This window comes from Mus caroli, unplaced genomic scaffold (genome assembly GCF_978045245.1).
Source record: "Mus caroli unplaced genomic scaffold, Mus_caroli_1 scaffold_6, whole genome shotgun sequence".
NCBI lineage: Eukaryota > Metazoa > Chordata > Mammalia > Rodentia > Muridae > Mus > Mus caroli.
The window spans coordinates 15610162-15629870 of record NW_028227261.1 but is presented as its reverse complement, the minus strand read 5'-3'; the positions used below and the strand labels follow the sequence as shown (position 1 = coordinate 15629870).

At 50.0% G+C, this 19709-nt stretch overlaps 1 protein-coding gene across 8 annotated transcripts in view; it reads right to left on the bottom strand.

Moving 5' to 3' along the window:
• Window positions 1–644: 644 nt before the first annotated feature.
• Fhad1 (forkhead associated phosphopeptide binding domain 1) overlaps window positions 645–19709 on the bottom strand; it is a 119949-nt gene continuing 100884 nt past the window's right edge. For 5 of the 8 annotated variants that reach the window (XM_085838719.1, XM_085838723.1, XM_085838722.1 and 2 more), the window contains 6 exons: window positions 17044–17139; window positions 16459–16679; window positions 15251–15416; window positions 10525–10590; window positions 7790–7843; window positions 645–1831 (listed from right to left, as the gene is read on the bottom strand). In XM_085838719.1, the coding sequence (XP_085694845.1) occupies window positions 1721–1831; window positions 7790–7843; window positions 10525–10590; window positions 15251–15416; window positions 16459–16679; window positions 17044–17139 (714 nt within the window). In that variant the 3' untranslated portion in view covers window positions 645–1720. The remainder of the gene's footprint in view (window positions 1832–7789; window positions 7844–10524; window positions 10591–15250; window positions 15417–16458; window positions 16680–17043; window positions 17140–19709) is intronic. The other 3 variants (XM_085838721.1, XM_085838724.1, XM_085838726.1) reach the window with 3 other exon arrangements.

Genomic DNA, 19709 nt, shown 5'->3' with positions numbered 1-19709 from the left:
CTAAACCCTGATTCTCTAGAAAGGAGCCAGGGCTTTTAACCACAGAACCCTCTCTCCAGTGCCTCACTGGCCTTTGTAAGGTCAAGTGAAGAGCACCTTACTCACCGACTTTGGATATGCCTCTCATGCCATAACACATAAACCGTTTTTCTCCTAAATTCCCCCACATTTTGAACAAGCATAAAGAATACATTTGGTTTTATAATACACGACAGTCGGCTTATTATCAATTTGAAACAACCTGGAAACACCTGGGAAGAGAGCCCCAAAGAGGGATAGATCATCTACATAGATTCAGTCTACAGGCATAGCTGTGGGGCTTTGTCTTAACTGGTGTTAACTGATGTGGAAAGACTCAGCCCACTGTAGGCGGCTCCATCCCCTAGGCCTGGGTACCTGAGCTGTAGGCGAATGCAGAAGTCAAGCTGAGCACAAGCGAGTGAGCACGCACATGCTCATTTCTCTCTGTGGGTGTGATGTGACTAGTTATTTGAAGTTCCTGCCCTGACTTATGATGGGCTGTAAGCATCACACTGGTAAAATAAATGGAAATAAACCCTTTTTGTGCTCCAGGTTGCTCTTCATCTGGATATTTTTTTTTTATCACAGCAACAGAAATTAAATTAGAATAGAATATGAAAATATTTTATTGCAGATTTAATAATAATAATAACAATAAACCAATTTGCTTTGTGCCTTTCACCTCAGTATGGCTGGCTGCCTGGCCAGGTAAGATTGTCAGTATTAGGAGGTAGGTAGGTGGAGAGAAGGCAGGGCGCGAGAGGAGGACTGAGGTCTCTGTAAACATCATGGGAATGGAGCGTGCGTGCTTCGGTGACTGGGTCCTTGATCTCTCCTGTAACCAGAGGCTGGGAAGGTTAGGGTCATTTTGGTCCAGTAGAATGGACAATGTGACAGAATTAGAAACCAGGCTTCCAGCCGGGCATCATGGCACACACTTTTAGTCCCAGCTCTTAAAAGGCAGAGGCAGGCAGATCTCTGTGATTTGGGGGACAGCCTGGTCTAGAGAGGGAGTTGCAGGACAGTCAGGCTACACAGAGAAACCATGTCTTGAAAAACCAAACGAAATAAAGCAAAAAACAATCAAACAACCCAACAAAATGAAAGCAGCCTTCCAAGCCTAGTTTACTAGCCAGTGACTGTAGGTAGGCCAGCCAACCTCTCTGGACTTCAGCATCCTGATCTGTGAAATGGAGCAATTCAGGGCTTGGGGAAAAGGTTGATAAATGTTTTGAGAACTACAAAGGGTCACAGAAATGTCGGTCAGGATTACAGAAGTGACAGAATTGATTGGCATTCTAAATTTATTATGATAAACTCTGATATAAATTCATCATACTGTGGCCAAGGGCTTGAAGCATCCCTGTTGCCCCATGGCTCCAGCTGGGTCTCTCTGGAGCTCCTTAGAGGAGCCAGAACTTGGGCGCATCATAACCCACATGTGAACAACTGCATCCACAAGCCGAAGGAGTCTGGGTTATAGACATATTCTTCATATACGTGCATGTATATACATTTATGGATAATTTTTAAAAGTCTCCTCCTTATACACTCCAAAGTAAGTTCTGTGGAAAATATTAATCTAGAATGCAAGGCATCCAAGCATCCATCTTCAACACGTCACAAAGGTCCCTCAGTATTTGTTACTGGAGAGTCATACCGACTCAGGATCGCGTGAAGCCCTGGGACAGTGTGTTTTCTAGTTCTTTCCTCCGGGTTTAACAAATGAAAGGCTCTGGGTCGACTTGTATGCCTCCTTCTTTGTCTCTCTCTCTTGGCCTGTCTTCAGGGTGGCTTTCTTGGCTCCAGCCTTCAATGAACAAAGAAGAACAAACACACAAAATTTGTCAGTGCAGTCAGAGCCTCAAATGGCCTATGCAATTAAAAAAAAAAAGATTTACTTTATTTTTAGTTATGTGTATGTGCGTGTCTGTCTGTGTATGAGTTACAGGCATGTGCCGGTGCCTGGGGAGGCCAGAGGTGTCAGGTTTTCCTGGGCGTCACAGGCAGCTGTGAGAGGCCTGACGTGGATGCTGGGAATCGAACTCAGGCCTCTGCCAGAACGGTAGGAGCTCTCCAGCAGTGATAGTCGATTCCAGACCCCTGTGCAGCTTTTGCTTGTGAACTAAAGTGTAGAAGGCAAACACATGTCAACATGAGCAAAGCGGTACAATCCCCAGTCATTACCGTGTTTCTCAGGGATGAGCCTCATGCTTCGATGCACCCTTCCCAGTAATTGGGACTGCGTTCCCTCTCTCCCCTGTCTACATCGGACATTTGAAACTGGGATCTGTGTGCTAGGAGCTGCTCCCTGGAGCGGAGTCTTCTACTCCTGGGGGTGACGTTTCTCCCTCTGAACTGTCACAGGTCTGGAGGAGGTGTCCCATGGCTCTGATGGCTTGGCAGACTCTCCAGGAGACGCTCAATCCTTTCTGACTCCTTCTCCCTTAGATAGCAGGGGACACCGTAGTGACCACAGGACCGATGCTGCTCTAGGTCACAGCTGGGCTTCTTGGACAATGACCATTCCCAGGATTTGGGGATTATGGGATCTGAGGTTTTTCACTTGCTTTTTGTCACATGACTGGGAAGAGGAGGTCTGCAGAGATGTGGTAGTGGACAGTGTGCATGTATGACATTCTCCCGTGTATTTATGCTCCGGTGAGTGTGTGCGTGCATGCATGCGTGCATTGAGTGTCAACAGCACCCAGTCCTCTCCCTTGGTTTATTCAGGAGGCCATCTCTCTGTGTATCTGTATCTCTCCCCTTTGCGAGTAGGTAATCGCCTCTCCAGAAGCCCTCTTGCTTGCACACGCCCCTCTCTGTTCCACAGATACGTCAGCCCTTTGAGCTCCTGTCTAACAGGGTGCATGCTTCCTACTGTCTCCTATACGTTCGTGATTCAAACCATCAGGATACACGTACACCCAAGTCAGGGGGGGTGGCTTGTTAATAATGTGCGTTTCAGCTGCCACTATACATCCCCCCACACCCCATTTTCTCCATCTGTCACATGGAGACCAGGCTGTGGGGGTCTGTCTTTTTTAGAGACGGGTGGAGTCATTCTGGGAAGGTTTTTTTAACATTACATTTTATTTATGTATTTATTTGGGTGTGTCTGCGCATGTGTGTACACGGCATGATATGCATTTTAGTCAGGGGATAACTTGCAGGAGTGTTATTTCTACCTTGTGAGTACTGGGGACTAAACTCAGGACCTGAGGCTTGGTACCACCTGCTGGAACAAGCGGGGCTACCTCACAAGTCTCTGGAAATAGAAAATCCACCTCGGGGGCTGATGAGATGGCTCAGTGGGTAAGAGCACCCGACTGTTCTTCCGAAGGTCCGGAGTTCAAATCCCAGCAACCACATGGTGGCTCACAACCATCCGTAACGAGATCTGACTCCCTCTTCTGGAATGTCTGAAGACAGCTACAGTGTACTTACATATAGTAAATAAATAAATACATCTTTAAAAAAAAAAAAAAAGAAAATCCACCTCATGAGCTCTGTTCGATTTAGGACAGCTTTGAAATAGGGGCAGATGGGAGCCTTACGTGTTTATTTTGTTTTAAGTAATTTTATTACTTGATCTTGTATTTTGCTTTTGTACAAGCATGTGCACCGCATGCATGCCTGATGCCAGATACAGTTGGAGGAGGGTGTGGGATGTCCTGGATCACAGACAACTGGGAGCCACTATATGGGTGTTGGGAATTGAACCCAGGTCCTCTGCAAGAACAACAAATGTTCTGATCCACCGAGCCAACTCTCTAGCTTCTTGGTTTTTTTTTTTTTTTAAAGACAGGGTATGTAGTCCAGGCTTGCCTTGACATAGTGAGATAGCCCAGGCTAGCCTTGACATAGTGAGATAGCCCAGGCTAGCCTTGACATAGTGAGATAGCCCAGACTAGCCTTGACATAGCGAGATAGCCCAGGCTAGCCTTGAATTCCCGATCATCCTGCCTATACATCCCAAATGCTGGGATTGTAGACGTGTGCTATCTGCCACCCCTGGCCTTTGTGTTCTGAGAGCCTGCATTCAGAATCTGATCGGGGGACGAGAGCCTGAGATCAGTGTAGCAGGCCACTCAGCCACCATTGACCTGACAGCCGGGAAGGAAGAAACCAGGCAGCAACCAAGACTGTCTGCCTTCTGAGAGCTGTCTCCTTCCTGCTTCTTTCTCTGGGTTTTTCAGTAAAACTGCCACCTGCAGATGGTTCCCAAATGTCCCCGCCTCAACCTGTTATGGCACCAGACTCAGAAAGCTCTGCTCACTAAAAATGGAGCCCCAGGTCCAGGCGGTGCCACCCCCATGTCTGCCATTTATGTGGGAAGAAGGGACTTTTGGTTACCTGTTTGGCTTGACAAGGGAAGGCAGCTGTGGCCATGGACCAGGGAAGAAGAGATAGACTTTGGACACACTAACAGGAACAGGAAGGGAGGCGCCCTGGCAGAGCTAATCTGAGATGGCCTCCAGACGGACATCACCCAGGTTCAGTTTGACATCTTTGGGATCACAGAACACACCCTAAGGGACAGAAGCCAGTCTACAACAGTGCAGCCCAGGTGGAAATTATACACCAGGCTGCCTTTTTCCGGCAAACCGCAAGGCCCAGCCCATTTCCAAGCAGCCACCGGTGCCTTAGCTGTCTCCCCACAGACCTCCATTGCCACAGACTGGGAGGGACCCCTTGAAAGAGGCTCTGGAGCTCTGCCTGCTGACTTTTGCTTTCAAAGTACTTTGACCAAAGCAATTATTTGCACTGTATTTGCTTAACGATGAATAGTTCCAAGGCTAAGCCAGGAAGGCAAGTTTTTATGAGTGTTTTGGTCTAGCTTTCTTGTCAATCCATCTTGTCATCCCTGGCTAACATGGTGGATGTCTTTCCTCACCCTTCTCACATACATGAAAATGTTATGTATGATATTCATGTACACATATATGTATTATGCATGTGTACATGTGAGTATATATATATATATATATATATATATATATATATATATATATACATGGCTGTGATAAGGGAGTTTGCATTTTAGATCAGGGATGCCTAACCTGTGCAAATACATGTATGCATGTGTGTGTGTGTGTGTGTGTGTGTGTGTGTGTGTGTGGTACACATACATGCATGCATGTATATTAAACTCAAGTGTGTGTGTGTGTGTGTGTGAAAGAGAGAGAGAGAGAGAGAGAGAGAGAGAGATACATAAAGAATTCATGTCTGCCCCATTGGAGTTGGCATTGCCCCTTCAGGGATGCATGATTAACATCCACACACACACTTGTGTCACCTGCCACATCCCAGGCTTTCTGCTCATGTCTGGTCTATCCTGGGGTGGAACCTCATGGTTCATCCTTCCTACTTCACGTTCAGCAGTATGGTAGCCCAGCCTAGGCAACCAGCAAGTCTCTAGGAGATGTCTTATGGCATAGGAAACTAGATCACTTTGGCATACATCCTGCAAACATTCATGAAAGACTGCTGGCCACCAGGGAAAGAGAACCGGCCTGTGGCATCTTGGAGGGCAGAAGGCCAAGGCCATGGGGCCCCGATGAGAGGAGGCGCTTCCAAAGTATTACGAGGGACCCATGAATGGGCAAACCTGAGGAGACTTCACTGCCTCTGTTCCTTTCCGGGGCACGCTGACTCTGTCTCCTCCAGGACTCCAGGAATTCGAGGGAGGGGACCCAGCAACAATTTGCGAGAAATCTGGAACCAGGCTGACAGTGCCATGGCGTCCTAGACCCCAAACCTTGTATGGATGCCTTGGTGGCTGGAAATGGGACCGTTGCATTCCCAGCAAAAGTGTGCTTTGTCCCATTCTCTGCAGCCCAGAGGACACCTGACATTCCAGGATCTCCGTGTCAGAGAGATGTGCAGTTCCCAGTACATCCGGGCCCTCTAGATATCTCTGTCCCCTTACAATTTGAGGCTGTTCTTAGACAAAACCTAGCCGCATCTCCCCCCTGTTTATGGATGAATGGCAAGCCTCTTCATAGTACTACTTTACAGCAGGCGAAGGTCTCAGATACCCCTCCCCACCCCACCAAGGGCACTCTCTGTTTTCCCAACATCCACCACTGTCTAGCTTTAAGATAAAGATATTAAGGAAGAAACTTTTGATCTTTAAAATGATCCCTGATGACTAAGTATGGTGGCACAGGCCTCTCCTAGGGAGACAGAGGCAGGTGGATCTCTGTAAATTCAAGGCTAGCCTGGTATACATAGTGAGTTCTGGGTCAGCCGAGGTTATGCGGTGAGACTCTGTCTCAAAAAAAAAAAAGTTTCTTATATGGAATATCTTGTTTTTTTCCCAATAATAATTTTGTTGATTCAGAATAATGTGTCTTTCATGGACCCAAGGCACAATAGAAAGACAGAAATTCTGGGGGCACGAAGGGGATGGGGGAAATCTCACCCAAGGGTCTGAAGCCTCTCACCAGCAGAGATGTAAGAATTCCATCACAGTCAACGTTTACTATCAAGGCTGCTGGCCTCGAGTCAATATTCCATTCATGTATAGTTAAATCCTGAGTGTGTTTGACCCTGGGTAGGGTCTTATGCTTTCCCCAGACATGGCCCTGAGACTCTCAAATTTTTAAAAGTTAACCCTAGCCGGGCGTGGTGGCGCACGCCTTTAATCCCAGCACTCGGGAGGCAGAGGCAGGCGGATTTCTGAGTTCGAGGCCAGCCTGGTCTACAAAGTGAGTTCCAGGACAGCCAGGGCTATACAGAAAAACCCTGTCTCGAAAAACCAAAAAAAAAAAAAAAAAAAAAAAAAAAAGTTAACCCTATTAACAGCAGGATATCCCGCCCTCCTCCATAGGTCAGCCTTTTGCCTTAGCAACTGTAGTCAGGTCATTATCTCTTAGGAACCACCCAGTGATAAGACTGTCAACCCAAGCCCCACCCAAAATCCTGTGTATGACTATCATAAGCCATAGGGAGCGCTATGCCTCTCCTTGAGGAGATGCCCACAGTTGGGTATGTCTGACACTCTTCCGAGCACCTCTGTTTCTCCCAGCCCGCATGCTAAAGCCTGTATGAAGATATCTTGAGTAAAATCTGAAACCTCCAACTCTGCTTTATAAACTGGCCTGTCCCGAAATGCTTTTCGTCACTGATGCCTCGAACCCTGGCTTAGCCTGAGTCATGATCCCTGAAGCTGAGGAGCTCCTCAGGCTATGGAGGGTGACAGGCACTGTGCCTCCTTCATCTGTGCCCCCCCCCCTCAATACTGACAGATTTATCGCCTTTCTCATGTGCAGAGGAAGTGCGTCTAGCCACAGGCTTCCACAAGCTCGCCTCTGCTTTCCGCAAGGCAAGAGTGTGGATTGGGGCAATTCCAGGAAGGGCTGGATCACAGCTGTGACGCTTCAGTATATTTAAAATGTCATAGTCTTGATTCTCAGCTCTTTTTTTTTTTTTTTTTTTTTTTAAAGAACATTTTAGGTGATCTTCCCGCAGAATTTGAGAGAAATGCTTACCCAAGCTGTGGTACTTGTATACTCTGAAAGGCAGTAAAGAATATTCAAAATCTCCTACCTATGCTGGGCTCCATGGAAGTCTCTCTTCATCAACTGTGTGGATGGAGACTCACAGTCTCTGATCCTCAGACCCCTCCTCTGTGGGCTTGGATGACCCCTGCCCCGGAAGTGAATGAGCTGTCATGTCATTCCATGCCCCACACTACCAAATGCTTGGTTCCCAGCAGATATGAAGAACTGCTAACATACGGTTTCCCCTCTCTCTGGCTCACCTGGACACTTGAGTTCTGCATCTTGCTCTTGACCATCTCAACAAACAAGTGTCTCTTTAACACAGAAAAGACAGCGACGACATTTAGTTTAGACTTGTACTGCCTTCTGGGCCCAAGACGGATGGGTTCTTCTCTATGTAAGATTTACTGATTTGGAATGTTGGGCCCTTTGGGGGGTCGGGCAGGGAGTGACATATGGCTTGCAGTAGGGGGTGCTGTTTTGGGGGTTCATTTGCTGCTCTGGGATCTCTGTTTAGATCCTAGCTAGGAGGAGACTGGCAGGCTGAGGGGTCTCGCAGGAGGCAAAATGACTTCTGCTGGCAGCAGGGCCTTGCAGAACGGGAGGGTAGAGGGTGTAGGTGTCCCCACCTTATAGGTGTTAAAGAGACCACAGTGGCTACCCTGTTGCTCAGGTATTGCCTGTTGGGAAGCCCCCACCCCTACCCCAGCCTGGCATGCTGCTCTGACTCAGAACCCCATTGTCTTCCAGACCCTACACCTTAGGGGTAGAAAGGCCAGAAGAAAGACCCTTCAGAAGTAGAGAGGGTACCATGGTGACAGAGGGAGTCTGCGGCTTCCTGTTCAGAAGTCAGCAGGTAAACCGAGGGTCAGCTAGGGAGAGGGAATTCCCAGAGAGCTCTGAAAATCTGTGCCTTACAGAAACTCATGCCTTCAGGGCTCTGGGTGTTAGAAAAGGAGGAGAAGCCCGGCTGTGAACCAGGAGCCCGAGTCCTTCCTACTGGGACTGAGAGGTGGTGGTTTATGGATGGTGGGTCTTGCATTCCTGTCTCGCAAGTTTCTCAGAGAAACTAGAAATCCAGCCTACTGAGATATTACTTAAAAAGTAAAACAAAAACAAAAAAAGCTCTCCCTAAACAAACCAACAAACAAATACCATCACCAAAGGCTCAAACCAATGAGCCACTCGCTCGCCTGAGCCAGCGGAAGCCCATCTGTGGGCAGCTGTTCCTGACAGCTGCCTCTGAGCCTCCCGCCCTCCTTGGCACCAAGCTGGTTTTCTGTCAATACTCATTGGTGGGCTGCCAGGGAGATGGTGCCCAAGTCCATTTTCAGACTTCATAATGGGAGCACATCTCTATGAAAATATATCTCCATCTCATATTTGGGACATGCTTAGGTTAAATGACTATGTTGTTTATCTGAAATTCAAAAGGCAGAGGGTGTGGCTTGCTAGTAAGAGTGTTCTCCCAGGAGGCAGGGGGACAGTGGGGTCCATCCCCAAACAAGGAGGAAGAACAACAAACACCCCCCACCCCTGTGAAATTCATTTCACTTTTCCCTCCTACTGGCAACCCCACCTGGCTTTCCCTGATTCCCAGTGATTGGGGAAAGAGGGAGGGAGGGAGGGAGGGAGGGAGGGATGCAGTCTCCTGGGAGGACAGTGAATGCTTCCCAGTCTCTTCCAACCTCAAAACAACTGTCTTTGAGGAACTCTTTGAGGCCTGGATTTTGCTGACAGTTGCCCTCTGAGTATTTTGTTCTAAGAAGGCCTGGAGCTTGCAGCTGTTCACTGTTTACCTCCGGGCTGGAGAGGTGGCTGGTGGGAGGAGAACTCTTCAGAGCACTGCCGCTCAGTTCCCAGCATCCACACCGGAGGCTTAGGACCAACTGTCTGTAACTCTAACCCCAGAATGTCCCAATTGTCCCAATATCCCATGTCTTTCTCTGGCTTCTGAGGACACACACACACACACACAAGGCAAACCTGGCTTAGAGGAAGTCCTAGGTATGGAACCCAGGGTGTTTCACTTGCTCGGCAAGGAGTCTACCAGTGACCTGCAGCCCCCAGGCCTTTGCGTACCTTCCTCTTGCCCTGTTTTCTCCTCTCTCTGCAGCAAACCCCTTTACCCAATCCAAATCCTATGCGAGCGTAGACTGGGATGTAAGTAAGATACATGAAAGAAAGCTACTCTGGTTAACGAGGGCTGGAGGTGCCAAGTCACGGGACCCAAGGACTCTGAGGAACCCTAGCTCGCTGCTCCCCAATCCATTTGAACGAAGGTCAAGTGGTGGATAGCTGAGCCCTAGGAAGGGCCGAGCCGGGGAGCGGGACTCACGAGGACATCAAGATCTGCTCTCAGGTGTGACTCAGTGGACACTGTGTTGTTTTTCACTGAAGCTGCTCTTAGGGATGTGGCATATCCTGTCACATGAGGCCCCCCACACCCCCGGGGGAGTGCTCTGGATGATCCCTGTTCTGAGGACACTGGGGACAGCGCATGCACTGTATTTGGAGGACTCGGTGAACCGGGGACCAAGTTGGATCTTTGTTTCCAACATGGTGCCAAGGTGCCAGGAAGCCCCGAGACGGAGGAAAGCTGCCCACAGGCAGGGATGAAAGCTGCCAGAGTCAGTCAGGAACGTTCACCTCCATTCCGGGTTTCCACTTTGTACCCCCTAATCCATGCACTTCATCCTTAGTAAAGAAGTCTTGGGTTCCCCACTCCCTCCCCTTTTTTCTTTTCTCCAAATCCTAAGCCATTTGGTGTCTGAGATGTTTCATTTCACTGGTCAAAAGTGCCCTGGGACTTCCTTCATTTGGGGACCCTGAGTTAGAGAGTCGCACGTGCTGGGAGGTAGTGGGCGGGGCGAGGCTGGTTGGGAGGATGGGCTGGGGTGGCCCACATCTCTGGGCAGCAGGGGCTGCCGTTCTTGCCCAGGGCTCTCGCCCTTGCAGGGACAGGCTACTTTGCCAGCAGCTGCCTGATTCCTACCTGCTTCTCATTGTCTTTGAAGGGGCTGTAGGACGTGTTTCTCTGCTCCGGATCCTCTCCTCGATCCTGAGTGAAGAAACCAGGCGAGGGGGGAAGCGTTTAGTCTGCCCTTACCTGTTCTAGTCTGAGGCTTAGCTCTGGGGGCTTCTGGGAGATACTATGGTTCACTGCCCCGTGCTTCAGAAGTGGCGTGCGGGAGGGTGGTTTTCTCTACTTTTCGCTCATTCACTGTGCCACTCTCCCTGTATTTATATTTTTCAGCCTTCTGTTCCTGGGCTCCCCATCCATCCCCACCTGACGTATCTGATGACTTCTTAAAAACGTCGTTTATTACATTTGTTTAGTGTCTGTGGGAGCAATGAACTCATGTGGAGGACAGAGAACAACTTGAGAGAGCCCATTCTCTTCTCACTTCCACTTTATGAGTCCTGGGAATCGAACTTATGCCGCTAAAGCTTGATAGCAAGCAGATTTACCCAAGGAGCCAACCTGCCCAACATCTACCAGTTTCTACTCTTTGGCCACGGTGGGACAGAGGTGAAGAAGAGCTAGACAGCACTGGGCCCAAGGCAATCTTTGAAAACAGTGAGTTAGAATAAGGATGTCGGTGATAGCCAAAGGCATCATGGGATATCATGGGGTGTCTCTCTTGCTTCACACCTGTGCTCCTGTTGAATTGAACCCTGTGGGCCATGCCGGTTTTTTTTTTGTTTGTTTGTTTTTGTTTTTTGTTTTTTTTTTGTTTTATTTGCACTCCAAAGACAAGAGTTCTAAATCAATGGCATGGGAGGGGTTGGGGGTTTCCAGCCTAGCTGAGACCACTCCTGAAAGCAGCAACCAAACCTCCAGGCTGGGGTTTGACAGGCTGGAGCCTGCGAGGGAGTGAAGTTTGCTTCCCTGGCCAAGGAAGCCACTGACAGCAGCTGTTCTCACACTTCCAGCCCCGAAGCAGCCCCGGGAAAGGGCTCCCAGCCTTCTCAGAGGGCAGCTCCCGAGTGTTTAAAAGCTTTCTATTGAAAATTCCCATCTGAGCCATTCACGGAAAGTATCTGCTCTATCTTGGCGGCAGCCCCAGCTGCATTCACCAGCGAGAAAAGAATGCTGGACAAAAGAGCTGCCAGCTTCCCAGGAGCAGGAAACAGCCTGGGGGTGACTGGGCTCTCGGCTGGGGGTGGGGTGGGGGAGGCACCAGTGATCTGAAAGAGACCCTCTGAAAGAGACCCGTGACTAACTCGGACTGCCCAGAGTTGCCTTTCTCGCCCTATAGCACTGAGTTTTGGGGGTGCTACTGTTATTCTGAACGTGCCCCTTCCCCACTATCCTGAAAACTGAGTCCTGTTTGTCACTGCCATTGTTGAGAAGCCAAGACACAGAGTGGCCACCTTCTAGTCACTAAGGGTCCGAGGTGGGCACAGACCCTATTGTTTGGCTCCAAAGTCGACGACCTCTTAATTCTTAGAGAGGCACCTTTTCTAGGAATGTGGAAACTGGACAGGGCTGAGCACAGCACTGTGCCATGGACAGAGTCCTGATGTCCCAGGCTCTGTGTGTGTCCAACACTGAGAGTTTCTTTGCTTTTGACAACCAGCCTTGTCACACGAGGCCGAAGGTGTTAGTAGTGTACAGAGAGGTACGCCTCTCTCGGGAAGACAAAGAGTGAGTGTTCTCCCTCATGTGGGCTTCCGAGGTTTTCTGTAGATGTAGATTATAAAATCCGGTATGACTTGAGAGAAGAAGCAAAAATGTCTAGGGGACCAAAGGGGCTCGTGGGGTTGACACAAGGGTGTACAGGCATGGATGCATGGATGGGTGTGCCTGCATGATGTTAACATACACATGCATGAGGGTCCTCACACGACCCGGTGCCACGTGTGTGTGAGCCCTATACACCAATGAAAAGGCCATGGAAGAAAGTGTTAGTTTGGAGGCCTGGCTTTTGATTCTGGAAAGTTCTGTATTGTGAAGAAGCACTCAAACGTTAAAACTGCAGTGGTGTATGCATATGAGTCTGTGTCTGTCTGTCTGTCTGTCTGTCTGTTGTAAAGGAGAGTGGTTCAAAAGCCTCAGATGGGAAACATCCCAGTCCAGGGCCTCACCCAGTCTATCTTTACATTACAGAGGGAACTTGGAAAAACTGTTAAGCCTCCTTGATAAGAATTAAAATAAACAGAAAATTGAAAAGAAAATGGATTTTCCTTTAAGACCGCTTCCTTTGAAATCAGGGTTTCACTTTTATAAATGAGGCTGGCCTCAAACTCTCAGGGGTGAAGCTGCCTCTGGCTCCTGAGTGCTGGATGAAAGGCGTGTACTGCCACACTGCACTCAACTCCCTCCACCCATTTTAAAAAATGAAAATATGCTCCTAGAGTGGACAGATGATTTAGAATTTCTTTTTCCCCAGAAAACAGGGGTTTCTGACAGTACTTGGGGGGCCACAGGCCTTGTATGAAAACCACAGCAATGGAACGAGACCCCCGCCATTGTAGTAATGGGAGGTGGGGAGGAACCTAGAGTGGAGATGTTACAGGGACTGTGAGCAGAGGGCTTGGTGGGAGCCCCGCTGTGTCTGCTGCTGGGCTGCCTGGCATTGCAACCCTTTGTCAGTCTCAGCTCTGCTCTGGGCCTGGTGGCCCCGGATGAGCCCCTCGCAAGCTGTGGAACGCAGCAGCAGCAGGTGCAGTGTGGCATGAGCGCACGCAGGCAGCAGGCGCATGCGAGCCTGAGCAGAGTGTGACATCTATCAGCAGTGTGCCCCCGCAGCTCTATCTATCCAAAGCCTGGGAATCTGTAAGGGCCCAGCCCTAGCTCTGCCGGGACCCCCTGCTGCAGGCTGAACTGGGCCATTTTTGGGTCACCCCCGCGCCAGCCAGTGCAGGATGTCATCTGGTGCCAACAGGCTGGCCCGCTGCATTGTGTATCAATGAGGCAGCTTGTGAATAATGCATGTGACATTGATTATGTAAATCCTCAGGTCCTTACACTTTGAGCCAGCACACCACAATGGGCTGCTGGGGGCCCTCTGAGGTCCTGTTCTATGGTTTTGTGTCTGTTCTTGAGGACTTGGGCTGACGAACCCCAGATGGCACCTTGGGAAGAAGTGGGTGCCCTGGCAGTCCAACCTCCTATCTGCTTCAGCTGCCCTTGGTGTGGAGACTCAGTGCAAAAGACCCACCCCCACCCCACCCCCACCCCCAGCTTCTGCCTGAGGTAGTCCATGGCACACACATGTGGCCACTTGTGATGTTTAATTCAGAGGGATGAACGAAAGCAGCCATGTTTAAGGCTGCTTTCATTGCTGGGGTTGGGGTGAGCATCTACAATAACCGACCCCCCACATTAGTGCTTCCGGGGCTTCCTTTCACATAGCTGGCCTCCTCAGAGCTCAAACACACACACACACACACACACACACACACACACACACTCACACACGCATGCACGCACGCGCACGCGCACACACACACGGAGTCACATTACAAGAATCATATATATGCTTATGCAAACACTGACATACTGTCACAGTTACGCACATACATATTCAAGCATGTCCCTTGTCCTGCGTATTTGAACATTTATGCCCAATGAGTCATATGCATGTAAACCCTCATGGGCACACATAAACACGTAGCCCCAAAGTCAAAAGAGATAATAATTACAAGGGCATCCTTGGGACCAGCCCAACATACAGCACAGGAATCAGGGGAGACCTGGGGCCATGTTGCAGCCCTGTTCCCTAGCTCCCGTGTGGACCTGGGCAAACCTCCCAGCACTGTTTTCACTGAGCTCATCTCACGTGGCCCAGGGGATCCTCAAACGTGACTATGAACCCTTAGCCCTGCCCTCCCCTCCTCCTGAGTGCTGGGCTCACAGGCATGCATTGCCACACCCAGTTTATGCAGTGCTGGCGATCTGACCCAGGGCTTTGCGCATGCCAGGCAAGCATTCAGCCAAATGATCGACATCCTGGGCCCAGGGCTCTCAACCCACTGAGGCTCCATTTCCTTATCTGTTAAAAAAAATATCAGGATCATGGTCTGCACCAGGCAGGCCTCTTAATGTCATTAGTAAATGACCGAGTCTGTGAAGTGCAGACCGAGCCCTGGGGTCTAGCCTATGAAGAGATGGTGGTAGCAATTAATTTCCTCATCAGCCAAATCCAAGCCTGTATTGTCTTAGCAAGAGTGGAGGGGGGTGGGGGCTGCCGAGATGGCTCAGTGGGTCATGATTCCTACTGCCAAGCCTGACAACCTGGGTTTGAACCCCAAACCCACACAGTGGGAGGAAAGAATTGACTCCTGAAAATTGTCCTCTGACTTCCACATGTGTGTTGTAGCCCACACATTTCCACATGTGTACAGGCAAGGAAACAAATAGGCGTGATTACAAACAGTGAGATGCACACTGGGCTTCAGTGAGGTTATGCACAAGCTTCAGATCTCAAAGCAGGTGGTAGAGTTCTGCGCCTGACTACATCTATATCTGTTGGCCACAAAAGCTATTCAGCCACTCACTGCCTGCATTGGGGAGGGGGTTCCTCCCAGGGCTGTCATTATTATTATTGACATGGTCTCTCTATGTATCCCTGACTGGCCTGGAACTCACTATGTAGACCAGGCTGGCCTTGAACTCATCATAGCGATCTTTCTGCCTCTGCCTCCCGAGTGTTGGGATTAAAGGCGTGCACCACCACACCCAGTTGTCCCATCTAAGGGGCCACGTGGCTCACCTTCTGCTGCTTGAAGGCCCTGTTGAATCTCCTTTCCTGGCTCAGCTGCTGCTCTGTGCGCTCCAGGGCTTCCTTCAGCAGCGCTTTTTCCTCTGCCTCTTTGTGAACGTCATCCTCCAGTTTGGCTACCTGCGTCTGGTACATCTGAACGGACACTTTGCTATGCCTGGGTGCACGGAGAGACAGCGTCCCTTTCCCCCTCACCGTCCCCATTCACCTTCCAAGGCCCCAACCTCTCTAGATCCTTTCGGGTGGGCTTGACATATGAGATGGTGACAAAGACTTGGGGAGTAGAGGGCAGGACAACGCTGAACGTGCCCAGCATTGGGTGGTTCAGGAAGTAGTGTTGCCGGCCTTTCCCGATGCTCCAAGGGTGTGGGTGGGGCTCTGCAAGTCTTGGGGGAAAATGATGGAGCCTCATAGTCACACAAGTGCTAAATCGAGATTTGTGTGTGTGTGTGTGTGTGTGTGTGTGTGTGTGTGTATGTGTATGTGTGTGTGCACTTGTTTGTGTGAATGTGGGCATGCTTGTGTGAGGCCAGAGGACAACCTCAGGTATGTGTCCTTGCCTTTCACCTTGCTTAAGGCAAGATCTCTTTGTTGTTTTTCTGCCTTGTATGCCAGCAGAGTGAATCCTCCTACCACTGCCTCCTGTCTTCCCATAGGAGCACCTACTACTGCTTGTCTGTGGATTCAGACTCAGCTCCTAACACTTGTTGAGACACGTGCTTTTACCTATCAAGTCATATCCAGCCTTTTGTTATTTTGAGACAGGGCCGGATGTTGCCCAGGATGGCTTCGAACTTGCTATGCAGAACTCCTGATCCTTTAGTGAGTGCTGGGATTATAGATATGAATTGCCAGGCCAACTCTTAAGCACTGCTGGGGATGGAACCCAGGGGGCTTCGTGCATGCTAGGCAAGTGCTCTACTGCCTGAGCTACATCCCGCCTTACAATCAAGGTCCTTAAATAGGTATGTGTCGCCTGCACATTGAGAGCAGACAGGCTAGAGAGGCATGGTCCTCCAGTTGGTGTCCCCCCACACACAGCCTGCCTCCAGGAGGCCATGTCCCCCAACAAGTTTGTTTTTTTGTTTGTTTGTTTTTGTTTTGTTTTGTTTTGTTTTGCTTAATCTGCATCCAGCCCTCTGTCCTGTCCCAGCCCAGCAGCTGTCCGTGCTTAGCCAGGGGGCTGCTGCATGTGGTACCTGAGCTGCTCGAGTTCCTGCTCGTAGCCCTTCAGGAGCTCCTCTTTTCTCTGAAGCCGGGTCTTGAGCTGAGTGATCTTATCAAACACCAGGTCCAGGTCCTTCTGTCGGAGGTGGTTGACCTTCTCCCGCTCTTTGGGTGAGAGGTGCTTCAGGGACACGTGGCTGGACATGTCCTTGATGTTCATCAGGCTGCCGAGCGTCTTGATCATGTCTGTGTACTGCAAGGAGATGGGTTGCTGGTAAGAGCAGCGTCGGAGCCTGCACGAGGCCACTGGGATGCTGGTGTCTGAGTCTAGCTCATTCTCTGTAGCCGTTGGAAGCAAACAAGTGTGCTGGAAGTGACTGCAGTGGGGCCTTTTATCTCCCCCGCCCCACAGCCATGTACAATAGGTCTTCTCCAGAATGGATGGAAAAGGACAACAGAAATTAATACTCAGTCTAACGATGCGACTTCCTGGGAATCGGGTTGAGTTATGAGAACAAGTCAATAGGGCTCAGAGGCTGGCAGTAAAGGACCCTGTGGTTAGCAGTCAGTGTTGGGCAGAAAGGAGGGGAAGGGGAGGGGACCCCGTGTGCACACACCAGCTTCTCACTGAGTTCTAAGGCTTCCCCAGCGTCTGTCTTCATGGACTTCTCCACGACCAAGGTGGAGCCCGAGTTGAAAGGGCCGTTCTGAGGCTGAAATGAAAAAGAAACTGAACAGCTCTCCCGGTGCTCTGTTGTCCGCATCGACCACGGGGCAGCTAGGACCCTGTGTGGCCGTGGACGAGGTGTTCCATGGGTTTCTCATCCTTAGTCCTGACCGTCTAGACTGAACTCTTCGTTGTTTATCTGCGGGCTCCTCCGCTGATGTCTTCTTTCTAGAGCAGGGTCTCTCAGCAGGGTTAAGTTTGCGCTCTCTCCCCCCCCACCCCCCCCCAGGTTGTTTAGTGATGTCATCGATTGAATGGGGGGGGGATGCTGAGGGTGCCACTGAATGAGACAGTCCCCAATCAAACTGTCCGGAAGTCACCTGACCCCAAATATTCTGGGTGTGTGGAGAGGGAGGTCAAAGGCCAACCTTAGGTGCCATTATTTAGTAGCTGTCTGTCCTCCTTATTCTTTAGACAATGTCTCTCACCAAGTCTTGAGATGCTTGCTGGTCCCCAGAAATCCTTCTCTTTCCTTCCCCAGCACGGGGCTTACAAGTGCACACTACACACACTACAGTGATCAGCACTTTTTTCTTTCTTGAGACAGGGTTTCACTGTGTACCTCTGGCTGCTCTGGACTCACTAGGTAGCCCAGGTTGGCCTAGAAATCACAGAGATCTATCTGTCCCTGCCTTGAAAGTGCTAGGATTAAAGATGTGTGTATATTGTCAGTTTGCATTCTTTTTTTTTTTGAATGTAGGTTTTGGGGATCAGTCTGAAGCCATCACATTTATGTGATAATGGTTTTACCAATGAAGGTATCCCAGCCTCTGACTCCAAATAGTAATGTGTTGATACTGAGAAGACCTGGGGCCATGTTGCTGCCTGTATGTTCCATTCCGGTGCCTAGCGTGGCACTGGTCACATGGTGGCCCAAGATGTGCCTGAGGAATGAATGAATGAATGAATGAATGCTACACAGGAACAGTATGTCCTCTTGTCAGAAGAACCTCATTTTTTCTTCAGAAGATGCGGTCAAATGTTCTCTGGGTGGGGGAGGTGCCCCTGGAGCGTTTCCTGAGGCGATGTAGGCCCGGCCTTCCAGCTGTGCACTTGCTTTGCCCTGTCAGCCAGTTGGCTTCTAGAAGCTCTGACTGGAAGCCTGGAGCATCAATCAGGCCAAGCCGAAAATGTAGAGAGCCACAGGTGACTATAATACACCTCGTCAGGGCCCCGGTGGACTTTAGTCCTCAGGAGGTGCATCGTGGGCAACTTGGTTGGCCCTCAGCATTGGCAGGTGCTGCCCTGCCACCCCCTGAAGACTTAAGCAGAACCCCCCTCAAAAAAAACCTCTGACTCTAAGACCAGAAACATTTGACAGTAAGCAACTGGTAAGTGTGGGTACATACAGACTAGAAGAAAAGTTGTGTGTGTGTGGTGCACATGCATGTGTTATATGTGTATATGTGTGTGCACAAGGATGATGTACATGTGTACAGGTGTGTGTGGGGTGCACATGCATGTGTTGTGTGGGTGTACATGTGTGTGCACATGGACGATATACATGCATGCAGGGGTGTGCAACCCATGTTGTGGCCAGAGCAGGCCAGTAGTCCTGTCATTCTTTGCTTCATTCCCTTGAGACAGGGTCTCTCACTGAACCTAGAGCTGGGCTGGCAACCAGCGGGCCCTGGTGATTCTCCTGTCTCCATCTCTCCTAGTGTTGGACTTAGAGGTGGCTGTGTGGCCACACCCTGCTTTTTAAAACCATAGGTGCTGGAGATTTGAACTCAGGTCCTCATGTTTGGAGAGCAAGTGCTTTTACCCACTGAGCCATTTCTCTGGCCCTGACGAGAGGATCTTTGGAGATAACAGTAAGTGACCAGAGTCCTCTGCACCCTTCTCCAGGGTCCCCCTTTCTATCCTTCTCTGCAGACTGGCAGGGTGCTAGAGGAAGACAGCCAAGGACAGAGTACAGGCTCCCTCCACCTTTATCTCTGTGACCCTGGACAAGGTGCTTAGCTTCTGAGGCCCTAGTTCTTAATCTGTAAAACAGGGACACTGGAAATCTACAGGTCGGCTGCTGCAAGGATTAGCCGAGCATGTGACGGGCTCAGCTCAACGCTGAGCACACAGCGAGCACTCAATCCACTCGGGCTTTCTTTCCTTCTGGCTCCCCTTATAATCTCACTTGCTTCCAACTTGGGAGGATGGAGGGTCGGGAGGTTCCCTGCTGTGTGGCAGCAATGGTGGGGTGGGTGGGGGTGGAAGTGGGGTCATCCGCAAAGGGAAGGCCAGTCTGGGAAGCAGAGCCAGGCCATGAGATCTAGCTGACCTCCCATCTGGAGACTGTCCCATCCGTCCCGCCACACCCAGCCCTGGAGAACGGGTGTATGATTTTAGTAAGAAAACCAGCTCATTTCAAAGACCTTCCTCTCCAAGGACAGTAAATGTCCAGACGGATTGCTAGACAGGACATGGGTTCAGATAGGGTAACTTTGTTGTTCTTTCTAGAAGCTTCCATGTGCTTTAATCCCACCTGTGTGAGCCAGTATGTAGCCAGTGAGCCCTGTGATTGACACTGACCTCAGCCTATCAAACACTCAGTCTCACAGC